Source organism: Archocentrus centrarchus, chromosome 5 (assembly GCF_007364275.1).
Source record: "Archocentrus centrarchus isolate MPI-CPG fArcCen1 chromosome 5, fArcCen1, whole genome shotgun sequence".
Classification (NCBI taxonomy): Eukaryota; Metazoa; Chordata; class Actinopteri; order Cichliformes; family Cichlidae; genus Archocentrus; species Archocentrus centrarchus.
This window is the reverse complement of record NC_044350.1, coordinates 7,632,221-7,655,544: the sequence shown is the minus strand read 5'-3', so window position 1 is coordinate 7,655,544 and position 23,324 is coordinate 7,632,221. Positions and strand designations below refer to the sequence as shown.

Sequence of the window (23,324 nt, the reverse complement as noted above, 5' to 3'; positions counted from 1 at the left end):
ATCTGCTCATTTCCTGACAGCGGCCGTCAGTGGTAAAGCATCTGAGAGATTTCCATAGCGAGGTCCAGGCACTCTGTAGCGTGGAGGCATAAGTCGCACACCGGGCAGTCACTCTGGAGGCAGCGGACGCCCACACACTCGCAGAGGTCGCAGTGGTGCATCACGTCCAGGAGAGGCTCGCAGTCACAAAAGGACGAGCACAGCCACCAGACACACCCGTTAAAGCCTCTCAATGTGGACAGTAGGCAGTCCAGAGGGTGGCAGAAGAGGCAGGCCATGAGGACTGCAGCACAAAGGTCTCACGTAGATAAGAGAAGGGTAGTGAGACAAGTGAAAATAGAGGGATTTAGGAGCAAAGAGATGAAGCAGGAATGCAGTGATTTAGTGTCCTTACCATCTCCTCCTGGGTCAGTGTGAACAGTGGTGGTTTTAAGGCTTTCTTGGCTCCTGTTTTTTGCTTTGGACGATTGGCTCACTTCATGGACTGTGCTGGCCTCCGTGGAGGAGAGCAGCAGGGCGCTGTGAGGTTTGGGCTGGTCCTCCACAGATCCTGTCGTATTCGATGGCCGTTTCTGTGCCAAGCAGAAGAAATCCTCATGAAAGCTGTTTTTATAGGAGAAAACTATAAGCAGAGAATTCACAGGTCAGCGTACCTACTGTTTTATGTGGGAAGACATTCACAGAGATGTCCACTGAAGATAATTCAGTGTCCTCGGTGGAGATCTGCTCTGAAAAACTAGTGACTTCAGTCAAAGATTCTGAAAGAGCAGACACAAAGAAGCATCAGGAGACTGAACAGCAGCATTTTCATTATTACCTGTTTAATGTGAACATACCTGTTAGATCTGCGGTGGAATCGAGTGTGACGAGCAACTTTGAGGTGGTGGGGAGTGGATCATGGACCTTTGGTTTGTCATCATTTCTGTCATCTACTTTTTCATTTGTACCTACAGAATTGATCTTGTCATCCATCGTGGGATTCACCTAAATATGTCATCTGCCTCTGGAAAATATGGACCTTTAAATTAAATATTTAACAATAAATGCACTATATAGCAGTGATAATTATATTTAGATCAGTTCTCTTCTTAAACTGGAATAACTGACTTTGTAATACTGCAATGAAAATCTATCATTATCACTGTGTGCAGATACCACAGAGCCAGAGTCGGATCTATAGCTGAGGTTTCATAGCTGTCAGTAATGAGTGGACATCTTGGGAAGTTAATCTATTATTTATCTCCATTTTAGATACATTTACAATGAAAGGTAGTACACTCATATCCTGACAGTGATATGAGAAAGTGAGATCTTGAGTTTGCACTCATTAAAATTTCATATCTTGAAGCAATACCTACCTTATCTGACATTTTTATATGAAGTATTTTGATCCATATTTCTGCTTTTTGATTAGAAAATGACAGAGAAAAACTACAAAGGAAGTATTTAGAGGGTATATGGGAATAAATAATTTAGCACTGTGTCAAATGAAGCTTATTATTTAGATTCAGTAAATCCAGTTAATTTGAAGATCAGTAGTCACAACCATAAACCATTAAAACATCTTTAATACTGTGCTTTTTAAATATGTTGATATCTACAAAATCTGCCAAGTTTATCTCTCCTTATTTCTCTCTGCATCATTAGTTTCATAGGAAACATGCTGTACTTACTTTTCATAGCATATTGTAGAGGACAACCCAACATGCAGCCTTAATCACATCTCTCAGCGGTGGAGGTTTAACTGCTGGCATGGTTCTCTCAGAAACTCTTTCTCTCCCTCTCTTTGTCTTACTCTCCCTCTGTGTGTGTGTGTGTGTGTGTGTGTGTGTGTGTGTGTGTGTGTGTGTGTGTGTGTGTGTGTGTGTGTGTGTGTGTGTGTGTGTGTGTGTGTGTGTGTGTGTGTGTGAGAGAGAGAGAGAGAGGTGCAGAACATGACTGTAATAAATAATAAATTTGTTCATGTAGATATCCTCCTGCCTAACATTAGTGTCCAGTGTAAACAAATATTAACAAGAATATAAATGAAGCGATATTATTGTACATCAGCGATATAAGTGGCGTGTCCGGTTGATTTGTACTAAATCCACTAGATGGCGGCAGTGTAAAGTTGGATATTACTCGGCCCAGATTCTACCACCATAGAAGAAGAATATTGTCCAATAATACTTTAACGAGTTCCGCCGATTATTTCCGTGTAAATCTTAGCACGGAGCTGGCTATCAGGCTAAAAGTTTAATTTCATAAATCCATATTTGCAGAGTAACGAAAGGCTATACGGTCCCAGAGTATGGTGAGTATTAAAAAAAAATTACTATGAAACCTGTGATCTGAAAAAGTTGTCGAGCGTAATTGTGTCCATTAGGTTACACGGCCGCTTATCTGCAAGGAGAGCTGCTCTTTCAACTGTGCATAATGGATGATGGTTTTGATCAAGCTAGCAACTAAGTTACCGCTTTAACTTAAATTGTGTGTGTAACATCATAATTGCAAATACCATCGATCCACTTTTCACTGCTTCTGCAAATGAAGCCAGCTGCCAGACTCACCCGTTAGCTGGTGCTAAACCTACGAGCTAATATTAGCGCGTACAGTTTGTGTGTAAACACAACAGTTTACCCTTCACGTTTGGTGCCGGATTTAGAACAGTTTCTACAGTCTATGAAATGATCATTACATGCTAATGGTGTTCGCTAACTAACTTTACTGGGCACTGTATTTATAACTGCGTTATTTTATGACATCAACGTTGCTGCGTGGATTCAAATTACACACAATTATACTTATGAAAGTGAGTGATTGTCAGAACAGTCCGAACCAAATGATCACGTTCAGTATCAGACCCCACAATTTAATGGTGTCCTTAGTAGACATAGGCAGGGTCACAATAATACAAATGACAGCACAACAAGATAACGACAAGAACGGTAATACTGATGGTTCCATTGCTTCTGTGCATACGTGTGATCCATCGGACCCCCACCCTGCCCTCCTTTCTTAGCGCTGCATTGATGTGGAGTTTCTCTGACACACCCAGATCAGCTGTGGTTTAGCCAGACCGGTTTTAAACTGAGCACTTGTGCAGTGGGTAGCACTGTTGCCTCACAGCAAGAAGGTCTTGGGTTCAAATCCACCAACTGTGTGTGGAGTTTGCATGGACTCCGGCTTTGTCCTACAGTCCAAAGACACGTGTGGGATCAGGTAATTAGTTAATTCTAAATTGGCCGTGAATGTGAGTGTGAATGGTTGTCCCTGTGTCTGTGACCTGCGTCCTGTCCAGGGTATACCCCGCCTTTCACTCTGACAGCTGGTATAGATCCTGAATTGGATAAGTGGACAAAGATTGATGATTGTTTTATACTTCTGTTAATGTAGTCAGACACCAGGACACAGAAGTCCAGAAACATACTAACCAAAAAATAAAACGCTAAAGCTGGTGTTTGGAACAGTATACTGTGAATGATAGTGGAGCAACTGGACACAACTAGAGTGTTAATAAGTACGGTAGATAAGTAACATGTTGTTACTACAGCCATGCGGTTGGTTATCTTTAGTACACCATCATTTGTAATGCGGTCTGTCCTGTTTATTGTACTTTCCAGGATAGTGAAATGTCTGATGTTGAGCATGGACCAATGCCTGAGCGCACCCGTATGGAGGGGGAGAATGCACCTCTTTACTGCATTTGTCGGAAACCAGACATCAACTGCTTCATGATGTAAGTTCATACCAATTTTATATTTGCAGTATGTGCAGTAGGGGTGGGCGATAGCCTCAAATTTGCTATTTCAAGAAACTTTGCAATTAAAATACTGAATAACATTTTATTGATGCTTGCAGGTAGCAGCATTTAAAAGTGTAAAGAGATGAAGAGCGTTTTCCATCTTTCTTTTCCAATAAGCTGCTTTAATCAATGACACATTTCTTAATTTGAAGTGTGAATCAACTGAAACAAGGTGACGACAGCAGCAGCATTATAGTGCAATAGTAGTGACACAGCATTATATCCAGTGACACAGCAAAAGTCAAGTGTGAGCACAAAAGTAGCCTAGGTAGTGTTTTCCCTGGAAATTTTAAGTAAAATGATAAAATAACTGCTTAACACTTTAGTTCAACAATAACTAAAGTAACTTAACCTTGTAACTCGTCAGCGGCCTGCACAGTATTGTCACATAAAACTGAAAAATATTTTCTACCTGTGATGTTTTATCTTGGGTCAAATCTTTCCAACCAGCTCTGCTTACAGCCTCCCTTTTAACACGAGTAATTTCCATCCACTGTTTGCTCTTCCTGTCATACGGAGCACAATTAGCAGGTGTGTAGGTGATGCCCCGGGGAAGTCATTTGTTTACATTTTGGTCGCTTATCGCTCGCTGCTAGGATCTCCTTCTTTGTAGCCTGGTTGTACTTGATGTGTTTGTTTTTGCCTCAAGTGGTGAAACACGTTTGTTGCTTCACCTTTTAGTGGAAACAGGTTTCAACTTGCTTTTTTTTTTTTTGGAGAATTTTTTTTTTAGATACTAAATTGTCACTGGAGGCTGACATGCGGCTCTCATACGTGATATTGTGTAAAAATTTATGTCCGTATTATCACATATGATATGGCACAGCCTTAGTGTGCAGGGAAGAAATGTGCTCATACGCTAGGTGTTGCTTTTATTTCTCGCTGACAGCGGCTGTGACAACTGTAACGAGTGGTTCCATGGCCACTGCATTAACATCACTGAGAAGATGGCGAAGGCAATCCAGGAATGGTACTGCATGAGATGCAGAGGTAATAAATTCTTGTCCTTTTTTTATGACTGCGGTTGTTCCTTTGCCGTGCAAATTAACAAGATTCTGCTCCCTTATGTTTGTGATCGCCAGAAGAAAATCCCTTGTTGGAAGTAAAGTACAGATCAAAGAAAAGTCGTGAGAAGGAATCTGAGTCTGACAGAGGCGAAAAACAGTACAGCACACCGAGTACTCCAGATTATAAGAGTGAAAGGCGCCGTGGATCTAAAGTAAGTTGTATTATTATGATCACTTTGTGCAAAGATGCAGAAGCTGCATGCAGTCAGTAACGCAGACTAAGGTTGGGCCATCTTCTCCATAGTCTCATTGTCCTGATGTCCACCTGTGACATCGCGTATTTGGCTCTGATTGCACCTCATTAATTTCAGGTGAAGCGTTCAGTCCGGATGTGCGGGGAATGTGAGCCCTGCAGGAGGACCGAGGACTGTGCCCAGTGTGACTTCTGCAAGGACATGAAGAAGTTTGGAGGCCCTAACAAAATCAGACAGAAGTGCAGGTTCAGGCAGTGTGAAGTTCGAGCCAGGGTAAGTCCCTTTAGCTCCGTCATGTTATAGAATGTGTTGTGAAATAACAGTGTGTCATATACTGTATATAGTCATTTGCAAGGCATAAAAAAAAAATCAGAAAGTTAAAAAATTTCCTTTTTTTCTTCTTTAGTCTTTGAAAACTGTGGATCTTCTGATTTCTGTACGTGTTTGTGCACACTCTCTTGATGTAACTTCAGAAAATGTGCAACCTGTTGTTTGGCTTTTGTACAGAAAATGCTGCGTGTGAAGGATGAGGAGTTCTCTCTGAGAGAAAGGAGGGACAATTCCCACCACAGACGGAGACGGTACTCTGAGGACTACGACAGCGAGGCAGAACTCTACCATCAGTACAGGGCGGCAGGACTGGACAGCATGGTAGGAGAACAGTTCCCATTCCATTGTTGCTTTTTAATCCGCTTATTTTATATGCACTCAATCACTCCTCTGACGCAGGCATGGGCTAGTGAGGACGATGACGAGGTGCCCTTCAGTCCTGTCATGCGTAAGAAAGCCATAAAGGTGAAGCACGTCAAGAGACGAGAAAAGAAATTTGACAAGAAAGTAAGGCTCATTTCCTCACAGAAATTGTTTAAAGAGCTAAAACGGTAACCGTTAGTAACGCACGGTAACATCTGTCCTTTTTTCAAAAACCATTCAGAAGGAGTCACGTCGCCACAAGCAGAAGCAGAAGCACAAAGACAGAAGCAGGCACAGTGAGAGGGGGGATTTGCGGGAAAGCGGAGGGCTGCGTCAGTGCCTGGGGCCCAACTGTGTGGAGGCAGCAAGACCCAACTCCAAATACTGCTCTGAGGACTGCGGCATGAAGTTAGCTGCCAAGTAAGACTGGCTGTTTTTATTTTTCTACTTGGCTTTTTCTAATATCCCTTGTTTGCACTGAAGTGATAATGCCATTAGTTTCTCTTGGTGCTATAAGGGTCTTAAAATATTTCAGAAAGTGTATATTTTTATTTACAACTTATCTAATTAATAAGGTAATTACTTTTTGGTGGGGATTTTACGACTTTTTGCATGTGTCAAAATGTCTCTTTGCTGTTTCTGAAGCTTTTCCTAACAGCTAACTGAAATCTGTGCTTGCCGCTAATCAGCCGGATCTATGAGATCCTCCCTCAGCGTATCCAGCAGTGGCAGCAGAGTCCGTGCATCGCTGAGGAGCACGGTAAGAAGCAGCTGGAGCGCATACGTCGTGACCAGCAGAACGCCCGGCTCCGCCTTACTGAGATGGAGCGACGCTTCCACGAACTGGAGGGCATCATCGCCAAGGCCAAGCAGCAGGCGGTTCAGCTGGACGAGGAGGTGAGCGCACGTCTCGGGCATTCGTTTGAAACTGCAGCTGAAGAACAGGGAACACTTACATTGGTTTTGGTTCCCATTCGCAGGTGAATGAAGGTGATAGCGAGGACACGGACCTGCAGATCTTCTGTGTGTCTTGCAGTCATCCGATCAATCCCAAAGTGGCACTCAGACATATGGAGAGATGCTACGCAAAGGTGATGATTCCTTTCATTTCTGTTAACGCTGCTACAAGCACATGCTTTTCTTAAACACTTACTTCTCTGATTATTTTAACAGTATGAGAGTCAGACCTCCTTTGGCTCAATGTACCCTACAAGGATAGAAGGGTAAGAAAAGTTCTAAGAAAAGTCTAAGTGTATAGGTCTCTCCTGTAGTTAGATGACTTACTAAGACTTTGCTTCTCTTGCAGCGCAACAAGACTCTTCTGTGACGTGTACAACCCACAGAGCAAGACGTACTGCAAGAGGCTTCAGGTTTTGTGTCCAGAGCATTCCAGAGATCCCAAGGTCAGCAAAACTGCCATTATGCTGTAAAACCAAAGTGACAAGCAGGAACCTGCAAAGCATAAAGTCCATAGAGTCCATGTGAAGATTTTAATTTGTCTTTCTTTTGCTTGGCCCGCAGGTGCCCGTCGATGAGGTGTGTGGATGCCCTTTAGTGAAGAATGTGTTTGAGCCGACGGGAGAATATTGCAGAGTCTCCAAAAGAAAGTGCAACAGACATTACAACTGGGAAAAGCTTCGGAGGGCCGAGGTGGACCTGGAGCGAGTCAGGGTGGTGAGTCCAACTTCACGGTTTGTTCACTGGGAATTGCTCAGGTTTTCAGAATCGGGTGAGATGTTGGGAACGCTCTTACATAAAACAGCTTCTACCAACTCTACCTCTTCACAACACAACTGATGGTCTGAGAAACATTAAGATGTCAAGTCAGACTGATGGCGAAAACAAAATAAGGGCTAACTAAAATACACACAATTCTACTTTATCCAGACGTGCAATATATATTTTAAAAACATGTAATTTTATTTTTCATACTATTTCCCCCGTAGTTACCGTCTGTGGTTGCAGTGATTTGGCTCCCCTGCCATAACGAGCGATTGTCTGACCTTCTCACGTTAAATACCTAACACTGGCTCTTCCACACTCACCTGTTTCTTTTCATTCCTCCCACGCAGTGGTACAAGTTGGACGAGCTCTTTGAGCAGGAGCGTAACGTCAGGACTGCTATGACGAACAGAGCTGGTCTCCTCGCTCTCATGTTGCACCAAACTATTCAGCACGACCCCTTGACGACTGATCTCCGTAGCAACAAGGATAGGTAGTCAACCCACTCTGCTGCTGTTCTTGGATCTTTTTTTTTTTTTTTTTTTTGATTGCTCATTGTCTTTCAGGGGAAACAAATTTTCATGATCAAAATTTTATCTCTTTATTTTAATTACATTTCCTACATTGTAAATAGAAACAGAAGCCACCGCCATCAGGAAACGTGTTTTTACCAGTCAAACAAGCTGGTATTAACAAATATATTGCTGCACCCCTACTGTACATAACATGAGGTTTGGAAGCTAAGTTGTATAAACATTAACCAATTTTATGGAAATTAATTTTCTAACTAGATAATTATTTTAAAATGTGTGTATGATAATATATATTTTCCTGATAGTGGTAGATGAGCTACTGCTGATTGAAAACTGCAGTTTTTGTTTTTGTTTTTGTTTTTGTTTTTTATGGTCACCTTGAATAAACACCTGAAACCTGCTGTATTTGAGGGGTGTGTGTAAGAGTGATGTTATTTGTTCTTCCATTTCAATGCCTTTTAAATGTGACTATCATTTATTCATTAGAATTAAATAATTATACCGCTCTAAATTCAACTTCACCAGGAAAGTAAATGTAGAGTGAACTGATGTGCAGTAGCAGTCAAAAGTTTGGACACATCTTCTCATTCAATGTTTTTATTTTATTTTTTTTTCCTACATTGTAAATTAATACTGAAGTCATCCAGACTATGAAGGAAAACATAAGGAGTCATGTAGTAATCTTAAAGGTGTTAAAGCAAAATATGTTTTAGATTTTTCAAAGTAGGCACCTTCTGCTTTGAGAGAATGCCAAGAAAGCTGCAATCTGCTTCATGAGGTCATCACCTGAAATGGTTTTCCAACAGTCTTGAAGGAGTTCCCACAGGTGCTGAGCACCTGTTGGCTGCTTTGCCTTCATTCTGCGGTCCAACTCATCCCAAACCATCTAAATTGGGTTTAGATCAGGTGATTGTGGAGGCCAGGTCATCTGACGCAGCACTACATCACCCTCTTTCTTGGTCAAATATCCCTTACATAGCCTGGAGGTGTGTAATTATTGTCCTGTTGAAAAACAAATGATAGTCCCACTAAATGCAAACCAGATGGGATGGCATGTTGCTGCAGAGTGCTGTGGTAGCCTTGCTGGTTAAGTGTGCCTTGGATTTTGAATAAATTGCCAACAGTGTCACCAGCAAAGCGCCCCCATACGTCACACTTCCTCCTCCGTATATCACGGTGGGAACTACACATGTACGTAGGAAACCATCCATTCACCTTTTCTGTGCCTTACACTGTCACTGTATACCAACTCTAACTCTTCACAACACAACTGATGGTCTCACAAACATTAAGATGGCAAGAAATTCATGAAATGAACTCTTGAAAAGGCACAGCTGTTATCTGAATGCCATTCCAAGTGATTTCCTCATAAAGCTGACTGAGAAAATGCCAAGATGGTAATAGCTGTCATCTAAGCAAGAGGTTCCTACTTTGAAGAATCTAAAATATAAAACATTCTGGTTTGTTTAATACTTTCTTGTTTACTAAATAATGTCTTTTTTCATAGTTTGGACAACTTTGGTATAAATCTATAATGCAGACAATTTTTAAATAATGAAAAAACACTGAATTAGAAGGTGTGTCTAAACTTATGACTGGTATTTTATTATTACCTAAACCAAGAATAAGTGGATATAATGGCAGGAAAAAATAAAGGTTAAGAAAGACTGCACTGAGAATTGTGAAACAGAGGGTACTTCAGTGTAGATTATGTCCTTTAAGAAGAATACTCACACTCAAAACCCTTCAGACTCAGTTTCTTGACCCGTGCCAACATTTTTATGCTGAAAAAACAAAACAAATATCACTCTTCTAACTGTATACATTTTATATGTCCGTATATCATTTGAGTAAATACCCTAAAATGTGTTTTTTAAAGTCAGTGAAAAAATGTTTCCGGTTTTCATGTTCCTGTTCCTTTAAAATGCTGCTGCATTCAGGTGTGCCTCCTAATTCCTACTTCAGACCAGAAGCTGTTTGAAATAGCTGCAATCTCATGCAGTAATTAACAGATGACTCTCAAGCTGTGCTCTCTGTGAAGTCACTCATTGACAGCTCTGGGATTATCTAGCACCACACTCCTGATAGCCCATGAATGCAGCACAGTTAAAAGGCAAAGACGATGGCTTCGAAGAGGATACATACGGAATCAGAGGGGTCACTCCCTTACGCCTCTGTGTGTTCAGTTCGTTATTTTCCCTTTCAATAACGCTGAAATGAGTCCTGGTTGAACTAGGTTACTGTTTAAAATCAGTAAACAGCAAATCGCATATAATGAAGTGGTTTTGCGGTGAAATGAGTGATTACTGATACACATTTTCAACTTAAGTTGAAAATGGAACTGAGTGTCTATTATACACGAGGGTGAGATCTTTAACCTAAATTGTATTGTAACAACAGAAGCAACTTCTGAGCCGCTTTCAATCCTGCTGCATTCATCTGTGACAGACTGTCAAATTATAAGAAACCTACTAATGAACGTGATAAGGAATGTAAAGGGTGCAAGAGTGCATCAGGATTTCGTAGTAACTACTCTTTCATTACAACTAAAAAGTAAATATAAGCTAGAAAACGACGCTCACTTTGCAGAAGACAGAGTTATAGTATAAAGAAGAGTGATAGTCCCGTAAAATAACCCCCTCACTGCAAACAGGATCCGAGGGGGGGGATTTCCATCTCGAATGTTCGGCCTTCTTTGGTGGTGCTTAATGCTACTGTTTCCGTAGTGCTAGATGTATGGTAGCTATCAGCGTTAGCCCTACCTCGTAAAGTGAAAGGGGAGCTACGTGTTGAAATTAGAGTGCCAAGCATCTGAGGAATATTACACTAAAGGTGTGTGTGGGCTCACCTGATCACACACATTTGTAGGCCGGTAGCGACAAATAGCTCTCAAAACAGGAATAATTTCAGTTTGTCGTCATAGAAATCATCCATGAAGGTGTGCAGTAGCTAATGGTGGCTAACGTTACTCCCGTTTTAAGTGCTTTCTGTTCAACCAAGTTAGCGTTGATAACACATTGCTGTTTAGGATCTCGCTCACCTCCGTGTCACCATATCACCGTCCTATATGTCCAAGAATCGGAGACCTTGAAGCAGTAACATCACTTAGCAGCTAAGGTTAGCTAGTGTCGCTAACGTTTTGTTTGCTGGCTAACATTGCTACATTAGACTGCAAGCTAATAACTGTGAATACCTTTACATCGAAACTAACTTTACAGTTACACAACGATTTAGCTGTGTTAACTGTGCGTGCTGTATCGGTCATAAAGCTTGCTTGGATCATTTTTAATAATCAGCTTCTGTCTTTTTTCCCCCCCACAGGGTTCGTCATGACAAACTGATCAGATTACAACCATCCTGACGGCTCAGAGGCCAGGACATCCAGGGGTAGTGTGAACACACGCTTCTTTAAATGGGATGCAAGACCGCCTATAAAGTTTATCTGCGGGGAATCACTCTGGACCGACTGTAGCTTAAACTTGTGCATCAATGAATGAGGAAACCCTCGAGAGCCCACTCCAGGGCACAGAGACTGTAGCTGAAGATGCAGAACAAAGAACAGATACGACTATCGGTGAGAGAGACACTGTAGAAGATGATGTGCGACAAAGCTCAGAGAATAAGAGCAGCGAAACAGAGAACACTTCCGATGCTGCACCAGAACCATCAGATGGTGTGAATACAGAGGAAACCCACAGCGCTGGTCCTGCAGAAGAAAAAGCAGCAGAGGAGAAAGAGGAGGCTAAGGTTTCTGGTGGCGAGCCTCCTGTTGACTGGTTTGAGCCACTTGAAGATGATGACGATGCCGAAAGCAATGATAGAAATGATCCAGAGGAAGAGAGCCTGGCAGGAGAAAGTGAAAGGAGCGAGAGTGTGGCTGGCAGTGAGAGCACCTTCAAAAAGATCTATCAGTAGGTTGAATAATGTTTTATTTCCCTTTGTGGTCATGTAACGCTGTTGTAATATTCACCCACAAAGTTACTTTTCTCTAACATGCAATAGATCACTCAAGCCCCTTCCAGAAAGCAGTGCTAAGGTCCAGGTGATCTGTCACATTACTGCTTAAAACAGATACAGTACGGTGCAAAATTCTTGAGCTACCCCTAATTTCTTTATATTTTACGAGAAAGGTGCAAACAGTTTGCTATGGCCACATTCATTCTTCAGCATAGCCTGAACTCTCTTGGGCAGCTTTCATGTAATTTCTTTAAGCAGTCTTAAGGAATAGCTCTCCAGGCTTCCTGAAGGACATTCAAAGCTCTTCTTTGGATGTTGGCTGCCTTTTATTCTGTTCAAGATGATCCCACACTGCTTCAGTAATGTTGAGGTCTAGGCTCTGGGGAGTCCAGTCCATGATTCCTAGTGTTCCATTGTGTGTTTTTCTATCTTGGTATGCTTCATTGGCAGTGTGTTTGGGATCACTGTCATACTGAAAAATGAAGTTGTTGCCAATCAGACACTTTCCACGAGGTACATCAAAATCTGACCTTACTTTTCTGTGTTCGTAATTCCATCAATTTTGACAAGCTCTCCAACACCACTGGCTGAAATGCAGCCCCAGACCATGACAGAGCCTCCACTCTGTTTTGCAGATGGCTGTAGACACTGTTGTACCACTCTCCTGACCTCCTCCGTGAATGTTGACAATTATTCATCAGGCATGTTCCCACTGATTTTCAGTCCAGTTCTTGTGTAATGTGGCATACCTCAATCTTTTCTCCCCGTTTCCTTTCTGTAAGAATGGCTTCTTGACAGCCACCCACTGAGCCCATTTCTGATGAGGCTTCAGTGAACAGTAGCTGGATCAAATGAAGAGCCAGCTGCATCTCTCAGGTCCTGTCAGGTCTTCGCAGTTCTTCTTTTCTTCTTTCTTAAGAACATGACTTTCAGATACTATGCATCTGCTGTAGAAATTTTAGACCTGACACTTCTTTTGTCATCCACTTCTCCAGTTTCCTCAAGCTGCTAGTAACAAAGTGCTGAGAGATTCAGTGACAGGTTCATCCTTTAAGTAGGGGTGTCCTTCAGAAAGCCTCAAGAACACCCTAAAAAAATACAAGAAAGTCTGGCTCCTTGGAAGCGAAATATAAAGAAATGAGAGGTGGCTCAAGACTTTTGCACATTACATTACTGCATATGTTGCCAAGCTGCCATCTTCAGCTCTGTTGGGAGTACTAAAGTGTGGGTAGATGTATTCATGTTCCCTCAAATGGGATGCAAGCTCTCTAATTGTTAAAATAACTACCAAAATCTACCTGCCGTGCTGTAGAAAACTCTAACCTCACGCGTTCTATTTTACTTGATTGATTGATTGCTTTCCATTACTATCAGTGGTATGTCTGAAAGAAGTCCTGAGGAATAACGTAAAAGCGATTTGTGTGTGAATGCCAACAGATTTGTCTCACTTTAACCAACTGATGAAGCCAGCAATGTTACTTATCCCATGTTTGGAAAAGGTTTTAGATCTTGTACTGTAATCTGATAATGAACAGCATTATCCTAATTATTCTTGGACTAAATTTAGATGTTAAGTTGGCGTGCGAGCACAGTTGGGATGCGCGGTGCAAAAATGCTGTACCAGCTTTCTGACTGAATTCAGCAGGGAGTGTAGTTTCAGATATTCAGAGGAGCTGCCAATGAAAAGAGGGCTTTTGAATGTCTTATTCCTTTGAGCTCATTTCAAACCTCTATGCAACTTTGCTACTGTCAAAAGAATATTTATTTGTAGCTTATTATGTGAACAGTTTGTCGGGGTGCTGTATGTGCAGTCTGCTCTAAACTTTAATAAAATGTTTGTGTGTTACGTCTTCTTTTAAATTCAGGCTTCAAGCACCTCGTCGTAAACGATCACACCCTGATGAGGGATGGGTCGACTGGCCTGGATTGGGAGAGGGCTGGAAGCGCAAAGAGGTCGTTCGACGCTCTGGCTCCAGCATTGGCCAGACGGATGTGTATTACTTAAGGTAACTACAGGGAATAAGGAATTCAGCCGTGCAGACGTGTTACTTTTGCTACTTTTTATAGTCCTCCTGAAGCACGTCACTGAATGTCAACAGGAATTCTTTTGTGGTTGTAACTGTTTGTTTCCATTGCAGTCCACGTGGTGATCGAGTGAGAAGCAGAGTAGAGCTGGCTTCAGTGCTGGAAGGACAGGACTTGTCCAACTTTGAGTATAAGACGGGCAAGTTCTATGATAGCGAAAACCCGCTCCCGAGAGTTCGAAACAGAAAGGTCTCGCTAGGTCTTTTTCTTTGCATTTTAAGCATTAAAGCATTGAAGATTTCTATTGTTTGACTTACAGTCTGCTGTCCTCATTTAGAGAAAGGTCCGCGAACGTTCTTCCTCAGAGTCCAGCTGGATGGAGAGGGGAGAGGGGGCAGACACTCCTGACTCTCATCACAGGCTCACCCCAAGCCTCGGGCCTAAAAATGTCAACTCCAGTCAGACAAATGTCCCTTTGAACAGTACAGTGGGAACTCCAACTCAAGGGCCTCGAAATGAGGATCCACCCTCCGAGGATAAAATCAGACTTCCCGCTCCCTCGTCATCTCAGTCGCGTCCGCTCCCGTCCATAAATGGAGAGATCGGGTCAGAGGACAGCACCCTGTGAGTCTGTCACTGTGTAACACAACGCTATAACTCGGAAGCGTCAACTTGCTGTGATAACCGGGGGGTCATCATGTGTCTCTGCAGGATCTGTGCCAGATGTGGCATTTCCTTCACAGGCACGTGGTACGACAAACAAAGAAAGAGGCCCTGCTGTCCCACCTGTTGGGGTAAGTTGGTGCCTGAGGGCGCAGAGTTGTTGGTATGAGGCAAAACTAAATCTGATATGAAAGGGAAACAGTTCACTGAACATGTGCATTACCTGTGTGTGTGTGTGTGTGTATTTGTTTGTTTTTTTTTCTACTTCTAGTTGCTTCAAAGACGAAAGAACATCCAATGATTCGCTTCAGAAAGGTAAAGTGCTGTGTGCAGGAAGAGCAGCATTGTGACTGCTGGACTAATGCTGCAAGGATGCATGCAAATATTCTGAATGCTCTTAACTTCAGTTCATTTTCCTTTGAAATTCTGATTAAAAACTGTTGCCATGTGTCATAACAAACAAATTTCTCATGAATGTCATTAGATAAACAAACTGTCTTTCTCTTCTTGTTCATGCCGTCTGTAGTGGATTCCTTGCGGTCAGTGTGTGGGATGTCATAACACAGTCAATTGTGGGCAGTGTGCCAATTGCAAACATGGGCTGCAGAGCCCCGAGTCCCGGAAACGCATATGCCGAAAACGCAAATGTATATGTCCTATTCGCAAGGTAAACAGATCGTTGCATACTGATTATTATTTATTCATAATTTTTTTAAGTTACTTTAGCGTCACTGCTGCTTTCTCGGTATATTCCTCCAGGGACCTGGAAGCGGCGGCTTCATGCAGCAGAGGCCTTACAATGACATTCCTGAGACATTTGATGACAGCATGAGTTTCCAGGTATAAATTCTGTATAATCGACTAAAACGTTGGCACTTTGTTTTACTTTGTTTCCTGTATTTTCTAAAATATTAATTTGATTTTTGCAGAGTGAAGTTACAGATTCACAGGTAGCACTTTTCTGATACAACATTTGTTATTTATAGCACCGTCCTTTAGAGCTTATAGCAATAATTTCCCTGACTTTTATGCACACAGCACCCCAGTCTCAAAAGCAGCGACACAGAGAACTTCTCAGTCAACGTGGATGTTGATGATGAGGATGACATGTCGACTGATGATGACGATGATGTGAGTGCTGTTTTTTTTTTTTTCTTTTTCTAATGTTTGTGTAAAGCAGTACACGCTCACCGGCTACTGCACACAAACACACACACACACACACATTCATGTTGATCTCTGGGAACTGCAGTGCAGCAACGTTTCGTAGTAGAAGAGTGACACTTCTTCAAAATGTTTACAACCTCTCCCAAATAATATGAAGAGACATGTCAGGTTGGTGTACTCGTTAGCCAAGTTTCTATCCACATTTAGCAAAATTTCCAAAATGTGCAAATAAATGCAAACACTATTCACAGCCTGCATGTAAAAGTTGGGCTTTAGGTGGATTGTGATCAACAATCGGTGGCATCAGTTCTCCGGTCTGGTGTTATTAAGCTATTGCAGAAGAAGAAGTTCTAGCCAAACCTCAAACAATGGAAAGCCAGTGTGGGCAAACACAATGGCATTTCTGTTTGTGCTGTGTATTAAAGGAAAGTCCCAGCCCTGCACATGGTTTCACATTAGTGGGAGTGTTGTTTCACTCGAGCTGATTCCAAACATTAATTCAGTGGATTGTAAACTACTCACTCATGGTCGCAGTTGGACATCACACTAGTGGGTTTAAGAACATTAAAGTCGACTGCACGTGCACCTCCACCGGGTTTTTCCACTTTTCAATCTTTTTTATTTTTTGTCTTTAGTTTTATCTTTATTCACCCAGGATGTCTTTTGACACTTAAACTTCTTTTAAAGGGCGACCACCTCATTATGTAAACACTGAATTTTACAGTAGTGGTTGCTGATTAACGGCATACATGCAGGAAACTTACTTTTTGCATATTTACATGACTTGCATTTTGATTTTAATCCTGCAGATGCCCGTTGACCACAATATTTCTTCCTTATCACACATCTTTGACAAACTGATGTCACCATTGGTGATTTATTTGCTTGATTACTCGCTGTAAACTGTCTCGCTGTTTTGACGAAATTGTGTGAATTTTCTCATTTTCAGTGGCACAAAAAGCGGAAGCGGCGTTCCTGTGGAGAATGCAAGGCCTGTCTCTGTAGGAAAGACTGCGGCACGTGTGATTTCTGCATAGACAAGCCCAAGTTTGGGGGCAGCAACAAGAAAAGGCAGAAGTGTCGTCTACGTCAGTGTCAGAGACAGGCAATGGTAAGACTCTGACAGTCGCATTTTTTAATGACATTGAGTCTTATAGCAGTTATATAGTTTCGGTTTAAAGCATATTCCGCTGCTTTTATCTGGCAGAGACATTTGCTGCCTTTCCAGATGGGACAAGGTGAATACGGACCAGAAGGCCCGATGCTGCCGGGCCGACCCAGACCTCACTACACATACAGTCGCAAATCAGGTTTAAAGAAAAGCCGAGGGTCTCAGATGGGCTTGGATTTAACTGACAATGAAGATGATGACAGTAATTTACAACCAGTGAGTTCCCAATGACTTCTTTCCTCTTTGCTTACAGTGATTACTTTTTGAAGTCCATGCAGCTCATCACCCCATTATTTGTGGTTTCCACTTTGCTTTGCTTTGCTGTTCTAGATTAACTGGAGCTCGTCACCCGTGAGAGGTAGCAAACACTCTTTTGACATGAACGTGGGAAACCACCAATCATCTATGCAGGTTTGAAATCAGGTCACAGCCTACAAATATTTGACAAATGCAGCTCATCTCAAACACAAATATAATTTCAACTTAATGTTTTCTCTCAGCAGTTGAATAATTCAGATTTTGGAGCGCGGAATGGGCTGTCGGACCGAGTCCCTCACATCAGCAACCACAGCAGCCCACACCAAGTAAGTTTAACTTATTCTCATTCTTCAGCATCTGACAATAAATGGATTACATTTTCTGATCTTTACAAATGGCTACACGCTCTCTGAGCTGTTTGCTTTAAATGCCCCTACGGCTCGATTGTAAATTGTTGCACTTTTCTCGCTGATTGTGTAAAAGCTCTTGCTGACCAATGCCTAATGATGGCACAAACCTGACTCATCACGAGCCATCTTTGGCCTCCTATTTACACTTCATCCTTACAAACACTTCCTCACTGGCAGCTCATTTTCTTATATCAGGCTTTTTTTTAATCAAGGTTTGGTAATAAAGTTTGAATCCGTAAAGTGTTCATCTGGGGATTGTTGCTTCTTGTTGCGGTTTATGTGCTGGTATCAACTTGTGTTGTCTCAGGTTTGACTTTTTGCCCCTCTCCTGGTCCTTAGCTGTTTTTCGAATATTTGAAAGCATCATTCAGATTAAGCTTTAGGGCATATTTGCCTTTACTACAATTTTACAGTGTAGAAGCATGAAAGGCAGAAGGGTGACAAAATGTAACAAAGCCCTCTACATGGACAGATAAAGCAGCGATGTTGCAATGATACGGTATGTTGTCTCAAACACTTGGCGTGACGCCACCCGCAAAAGTTAATGTGATCTGTTGTAAGGGCTGCATTTTGCTGCCAAGCTGTCGGTGATCTCTACTTGTCACCACTCTTTTCTTGGCTGTCCTTCAGTTTGTTCTTGTGGTCACTTGTTTTGGCAGTCAGTTGATAGATGAACATATCTGATTTTCCGCAGTGCATTTCAAATATAGCAGTCGAGGTTTGCTTGGCCCTCCCTTATGTAAAGGCTGTGTAGGACAAAGTGTAGATTTTTTTGACCCTTCACCAAGTTTTTCCTATTTCCCACATCATGTTTTTCACTGAAGCTCTTTGAGGTGTGATGGGTGGATACATAGAGATACAGTTGCTAGAAAAGGTGTTTCTGCATTTCTCAAATGTGGTCTGATCGTCTTCCAGATCACAATTATAGACAAGCACAATCTGACAAACATAACAGGGTAGTTAATAATTCCATGTGCAGGCTGAAAAAAAGTATTCTTTTTCCAGCCTGTACATTTTGAATTGAGCAAATCCCATACACTGTATTTAAAAGATGGACATAGCCAGCGTGACATCACCAAGTGGTTTGCGGGGTAGGAATTTGAATCCTCAAATTTAGCTTCGCGGCTATCAGCAGCTTTATTTTTTTTAAGGCATAAATGACCATCTTTGGACAAGAAGGCGGAGTGCTGAATTTTAGCAAGCTGTGTTGGCATGGCACATACTGTATTTTTTGGGCTATAAGGCGCACTTAAAATCCTTAAATTTCCTCAAAAATCGGCAGTGCGCCTTATAATCCGGTGCGCCTTATGTGTGAATTCTTCTTGTGCTTACTGACCTTGAACCAATTTTATGTGGTACACTGCGGTCAAAAATATGTCGAAATCTTTTAGTGCGATTTTGGTAAGGGACGTTTAATAAATATCGAAATATTCCAGAGCGTATAAAGCGTACAATGGGGGGTGTACGCTTTTCAAATAGTCGAGTGCTCCCGTCTGACTGCAGATGGCCGAGGCATCCACACCACTGCACCATTGCGTGGTCTGCAGTGATATTAACTGGTCTGGCAGATCAGTTCAAAGGCCTCATTGAATTCTCTAAAATAGTCCATCATCGATTCACAAAATGACTCTACTGACGATATTAGACAGGAACAAGCTGTGAATGTGGTGCAGCAGGTGTGGAAAGCAGCCAAAGCCGCCGGAGATGAATTCAAGAAGAAGTGGAAGCATTGTTCCAAAAATAGAAACCGTATGCAGTAAACCGCAGAAAACGATGATGGATTTTATTCTACATGTTCCTGGCCTGTTTCCATCTATGCTGCCCTGGATATTTGTGCGTAATCTAGCGATCAGCGGCCGGCGCTGTTGCCAACTTTTGTGCAACAAAACTCGCTGTTGGCTGTCTCAAAAGTTGCCCTTTTATTAACAATTAAATGGTTGCTGTGTGCCGCAACCAAAACAAAACAGTAACAACAGCGAGACTGACTCGGATAATGACGAGAGAGAACCCGGCATGCTTGATGCCGAAATCGCCCAGCTGTTCAACTCAGACACTGAAGATGAGGAATTTAAAATGTGAGGGTATTTTTCTGTATTTGTTACAACTGAACAATATTCTGAGTTATTGTGAGTGAGTTGAATAAAGTTGGACTTACCTGATGCTTTTGCTTCGCTCTACATATGTTTTTATCATGTGCCTTATAACCCGGTGCGCCTTATGTGTGAAAATAGACCCGTTCATTGATAGTGCGCCTTATGGTCCGAAAAATACGGTAAATTGTTTGGGGGTATCCCACAGACAAGCACTGGATTGTCATCATAAGTCCAATAGTGTTACAGTATTGCACTGCTAAATTAGTGAAGTACTCTTTAAAGCTTTTACTGCAAACAGTGCAAATAGGAAGCTGTAATTGTTTACATGAACTGACCCAATTTGATCTGTAGGCAAGATTTACTTTTAGTTTGGTGTGGGTTGGGTATAGTTTTGTATTTTTAATATTGCGTTGAGTTGAGCTGTCACTCTCATGAGACCAACTTTGTCAACACAGGACCAGCAAAACAAATGGGATGCAGAGAGAGCTCAAACTGGCAGAGATGGCCCAAAGCAAGCTGCTGAAGATGATGAGGATGAGTTGCCGATGGTAAGCATCCCGCTGAGATGTTTTTTCTCCCCACAGGCTATCGCATGTCTGTGTAGTTTCACTCTTTTGTTGTCTGCAGATTACGCAGATCTTCAGTTTGGCTGATAACACAGTTGGGACTGGTGCAGACGCAGAAAACCAGCTCATGAAACTACTAGACTCCTTACGCTCCTCTGTACTGCCAATACTATGGTATGCTATAATGGTGGAGGGCCCACAGCTGCAGCTAATCCAGTGTTCTAAGCAGTCCAGCATGACCGACACCATGGTGCTGATCGACCCGGGCTTCTTCTATCAGGTCACTGTCCAAAAGCAACCGCTGCTTCCCACCCACCCGCTGTACGACTGTTACCCAGCACGCCTAACCTCAGTGACCGAGGTGGTCAATCTGCTTTTGGGCCTGGAGAAGTACTCTGTGTGCCAGGGAATGCCCCCTAAAGAACCATTACATTATAAAGACCCCATCATACTGGAGCGCTCATCAACATGTGATTTCTTGGTTAAGAAGAATGTGGGTATTTGTAATAACTGCAGAGCACTTCATGGACTTTAACTTCATCACATACAGAAATTAAAACATGTGTGACCGGAGTGGAGAGTGCTGGTTTTCTGGTTACACTTGCTGCCATTTTATTCGGCGATGAGATATATCAAAATTTTACAGACTTACCTCTGGACTGTAAATTATTTTAAGAATCACCAAAGGCATTTCAGGAGCTGTGACATTATAACCCAGGCGTGTTTCTTCTCAGATGTTTTATTATGTAGGTGTAGGACTTTTCTACTTGACTGTTATGTGTCAGGGTTTTCGCAGTGTGTTGGATAAAGCTGAAATCAATAGGCCCTCTGTGTGGTTAGTATGCTATTGGTTGATTCACACTCTTACTTGAGGAATATCCCTCACCCTCCTTACCATTATTCCACATTTAAGTAGTCCTTTTTTGCTCTTAGTCTACAAATAAAAGTATATCATTAGAAATCAGCCCATTCCCTGTAGCGTTGGGCATAAACATTGCTGTCATGCTACCTGTTTCATGTGTACCATATATGGGTTAAATGGAGATTCCTTTTGGTAAAATCGAGTGTGCATCTCAACCACTTTTTAAACATTTTTTAAAAGTATATTCACAAGTATCATCATGGTTGTCACTAACACTCCGTTTCTTAGTTTTACTTGACATGCTGCATTTGCTCCCAGTGACGGTACCAAGCCCAGATAAATGGGAGAGTTGTGTCAGGAAGGGCAGCCGGTATAAAAATGAGTGTCAAATCAAACGTGTGGATCTATCTGCTGTGGTGACCCCTTGGGAAATAAGGGAACAGCCAAAGTTACCTTTTTTTTTTTTAATTAGAAATAGTTGAATTGCCATCCTAACGGATTCTAATGCTTCTGCTGATTCTGGGCTGAAATCCCATTTCTTTATTCTTTAATCTGATTGTAAAGTAAACCACGATTTGTTAGCTCCTCAACTGTAGGCTGAATACGTAGCAAGCAGCAGCATATGTGGTGTGATATAGTTGATCTGACCGTAAAAATTGAAGCGATATTCTCCCGTGAAAAAAAAAAGTCCGATTACTTTCAGAGGTTTAATCTCATAACTTTGTTGTCCAGCATTAGACAATACAGAGCTTTAAAAAAAAAAAAAGTGTTGTAAACTCCACAAAACTCAACTTTTTCTTATTTTTAAAATGTGCTTTTCAACACTGCGTCAAAGTGAAGAAAAGGACCTGAAAAGTGGTTAATATCATCACAAACTGACCAAAATGAGTTACAGACAAACTGCATTAAATTTGTATGACCCACAAGCTCCAAGTAGGAGCAGGCCACAGTTTAAAAAGACTCAGGACTTCTGAGGTAATGATTTGCCAGATTATACAATAAAATTAAAAGTCAAATATTTAACTGAATATTCTCCAAATTCTCCAGTTATGCAATTATGCAGTTATGCCTTTAAAAACAAAAAACAAAAATCAAAGTACCTCGGTATAATCCTAACTCTGTTGGGGTTAATACTTTTGTAATGCCATTTTTATCAATTTTAGCTCAATTTTAGAATATTTCACATCATCCCTAATGAAAACCCTAGTGACCCAGTATTTAGACTTGACACTAAAAAACAGTGGAACACTTTTTTAAGATCTCAAAAAACCAGGAAAACATTACTAACATTGTTGAAGATGAATGTATTCAAACTTTTCTCGAGCTCAAACCCAGGAAGGGGGGGGGGGGGGGCAGTTACAGTAGCTGTGACTGGCAGCGTGTTAATTAAAGCAGAGGAGTGCACACTTTCCTTACGTTGTAGCAAAAATCATCGTACAGATGATGACATACGCACTTAAACAGTGTTCTGTTTCTGTTCTTGAGTAGTGTAACACTTTGGCCTCTGATAATAATTTGTATTGTTTTCTTAAAGTGTATAATAATTTAACTTTTCTCCCATTACACACCACCTGTTGGGACCTTTATGGAAAAACTCAGTTTTAACTGTGAAATTTTATGCATTCTTAACATGCGATTTGTTTTTTTCCATTTTGTTTTCCTCAAGTAATTGTGCATATTTGGAAATATTTGGAATCAGTGGATTATTCTTTGCAAAAAAAATGTTATTTAGTCTTTGAATTAAAACTTATTTGAAGAATTGATGCTGGGTTTCCACATTGCTGGTGTTTTTGTGTTTCTGGACAGAGGTTTAGGTTAGGGCCTGGTGATAGGGAGATAATAAATCTTCCTTGCTTACCTTTTATAATAAATCTATCTAAATCTTCTCCTGAGTGGAAGTTAGTAAGGGTTTAATCAAAATGATTGTATTTATTTCTGATGAATTACAGACACTTTATATACTGCCCTATTTAATGTTTCAATCAAAATAACTGAAATTGGTCTTTGGTGCCGCTACAGCTCACCAGGCTGAGCAGGTGATCCATGTCCCAAAAACCTCCTGCAGGGGTCCCGTGCTCCTGCTCTCTCTCCCTATCTGCTCTACTGTCCTGCTGAAAAATAATAAAAGGAAAAAAGAATTATTTTTAAAGACTGAATGA

General features: G+C 41.6%; 3 protein-coding genes across 7 annotated transcripts; 2 read left to right on the top strand and 1 right to left on the bottom strand.

Annotated features, from left to right (window-relative positions):
- Nucleotides 1–26: 26 nt before the first annotated feature.
- Nucleotides 27–1,199, bottom strand: LOC115779896 (myoD family inhibitor domain-containing protein 2-like). The gene is made up of 4 exons (XM_030728789.1): nt 837–1,199; nt 658–758; nt 395–572; nt 27–283 (listed from the first exon to the last, which is right to left on the bottom strand). Exons 1-4 carry the CDS (start codon nt 970–972, stop codon nt 27–29), a joined length of 672 nt encoding a protein of 223 aa, XP_030584649.1. The 5' UTR covers nt 973–1,199.
- Nucleotides 1,200–2,157: 958 nt separating this feature from the next.
- LOC115780099 (CXXC-type zinc finger protein 1-like) lies at nt 2,158–8,403 on the top strand. Its single transcript, XM_030729088.1, has 14 exons — nt 2,158–2,293; nt 3,603–3,718; nt 4,674–4,774; nt 4,867–5,003; nt 5,163–5,318; nt 5,553–5,696; nt 5,775–5,882; nt 5,980–6,158; nt 6,428–6,635; nt 6,719–6,829; nt 6,912–6,961; nt 7,045–7,141; nt 7,260–7,412; nt 7,811–8,403. Exons 1-14 carry the CDS (start codon nt 2,291–2,293, stop codon nt 7,955–7,957), a joined length of 1,710 nt encoding a protein of 569 aa, XP_030584948.1. The 5' UTR covers nt 2,158–2,290; the 3' UTR covers nt 7,958–8,403.
- Nucleotides 8,404–10,692: 2,289 nt separating this feature from the next.
- On the top strand, nt 10,693–22,243 carry LOC115780095 (uncharacterized). 5 transcript variants are annotated; one of them, XM_030729082.1, is made up of 17 exons: nt 10,693–10,825; nt 11,315–11,904; nt 13,816–13,956; nt 14,089–14,224; nt 14,313–14,599; nt 14,687–14,769; nt 14,910–14,953; nt 15,165–15,305; nt 15,398–15,478; nt 15,568–15,588; nt 15,677–15,769; nt 16,755–16,916; nt 17,034–17,192; nt 17,307–17,387; nt 17,477–17,560; nt 20,193–20,285; nt 20,365–22,243. In XM_030729082.1, the coding sequence occupies exons 2-17, from the start codon at nt 11,483–11,485 to the stop codon at nt 20,836–20,838; spliced, it is 2,502 nt and encodes an 833-aa protein (XP_030584942.1). In that variant the 5' UTR covers nt 10,693–10,825; nt 11,315–11,482; the 3' UTR covers nt 20,839–22,243. The 5 variants fall into 5 exon arrangements, with proteins under 5 accessions (XP_030584942.1, XP_030584941.1, XP_030584937.1 ...); XM_030729081.1 differs by having other exon boundaries at nt 17,013–17,192; nt 17,480–17,560; XM_030729077.1 differs by having other exon boundaries at nt 17,013–17,192.
- Nucleotides 22,244–23,324: the final 1,081 nt, after the last annotated feature.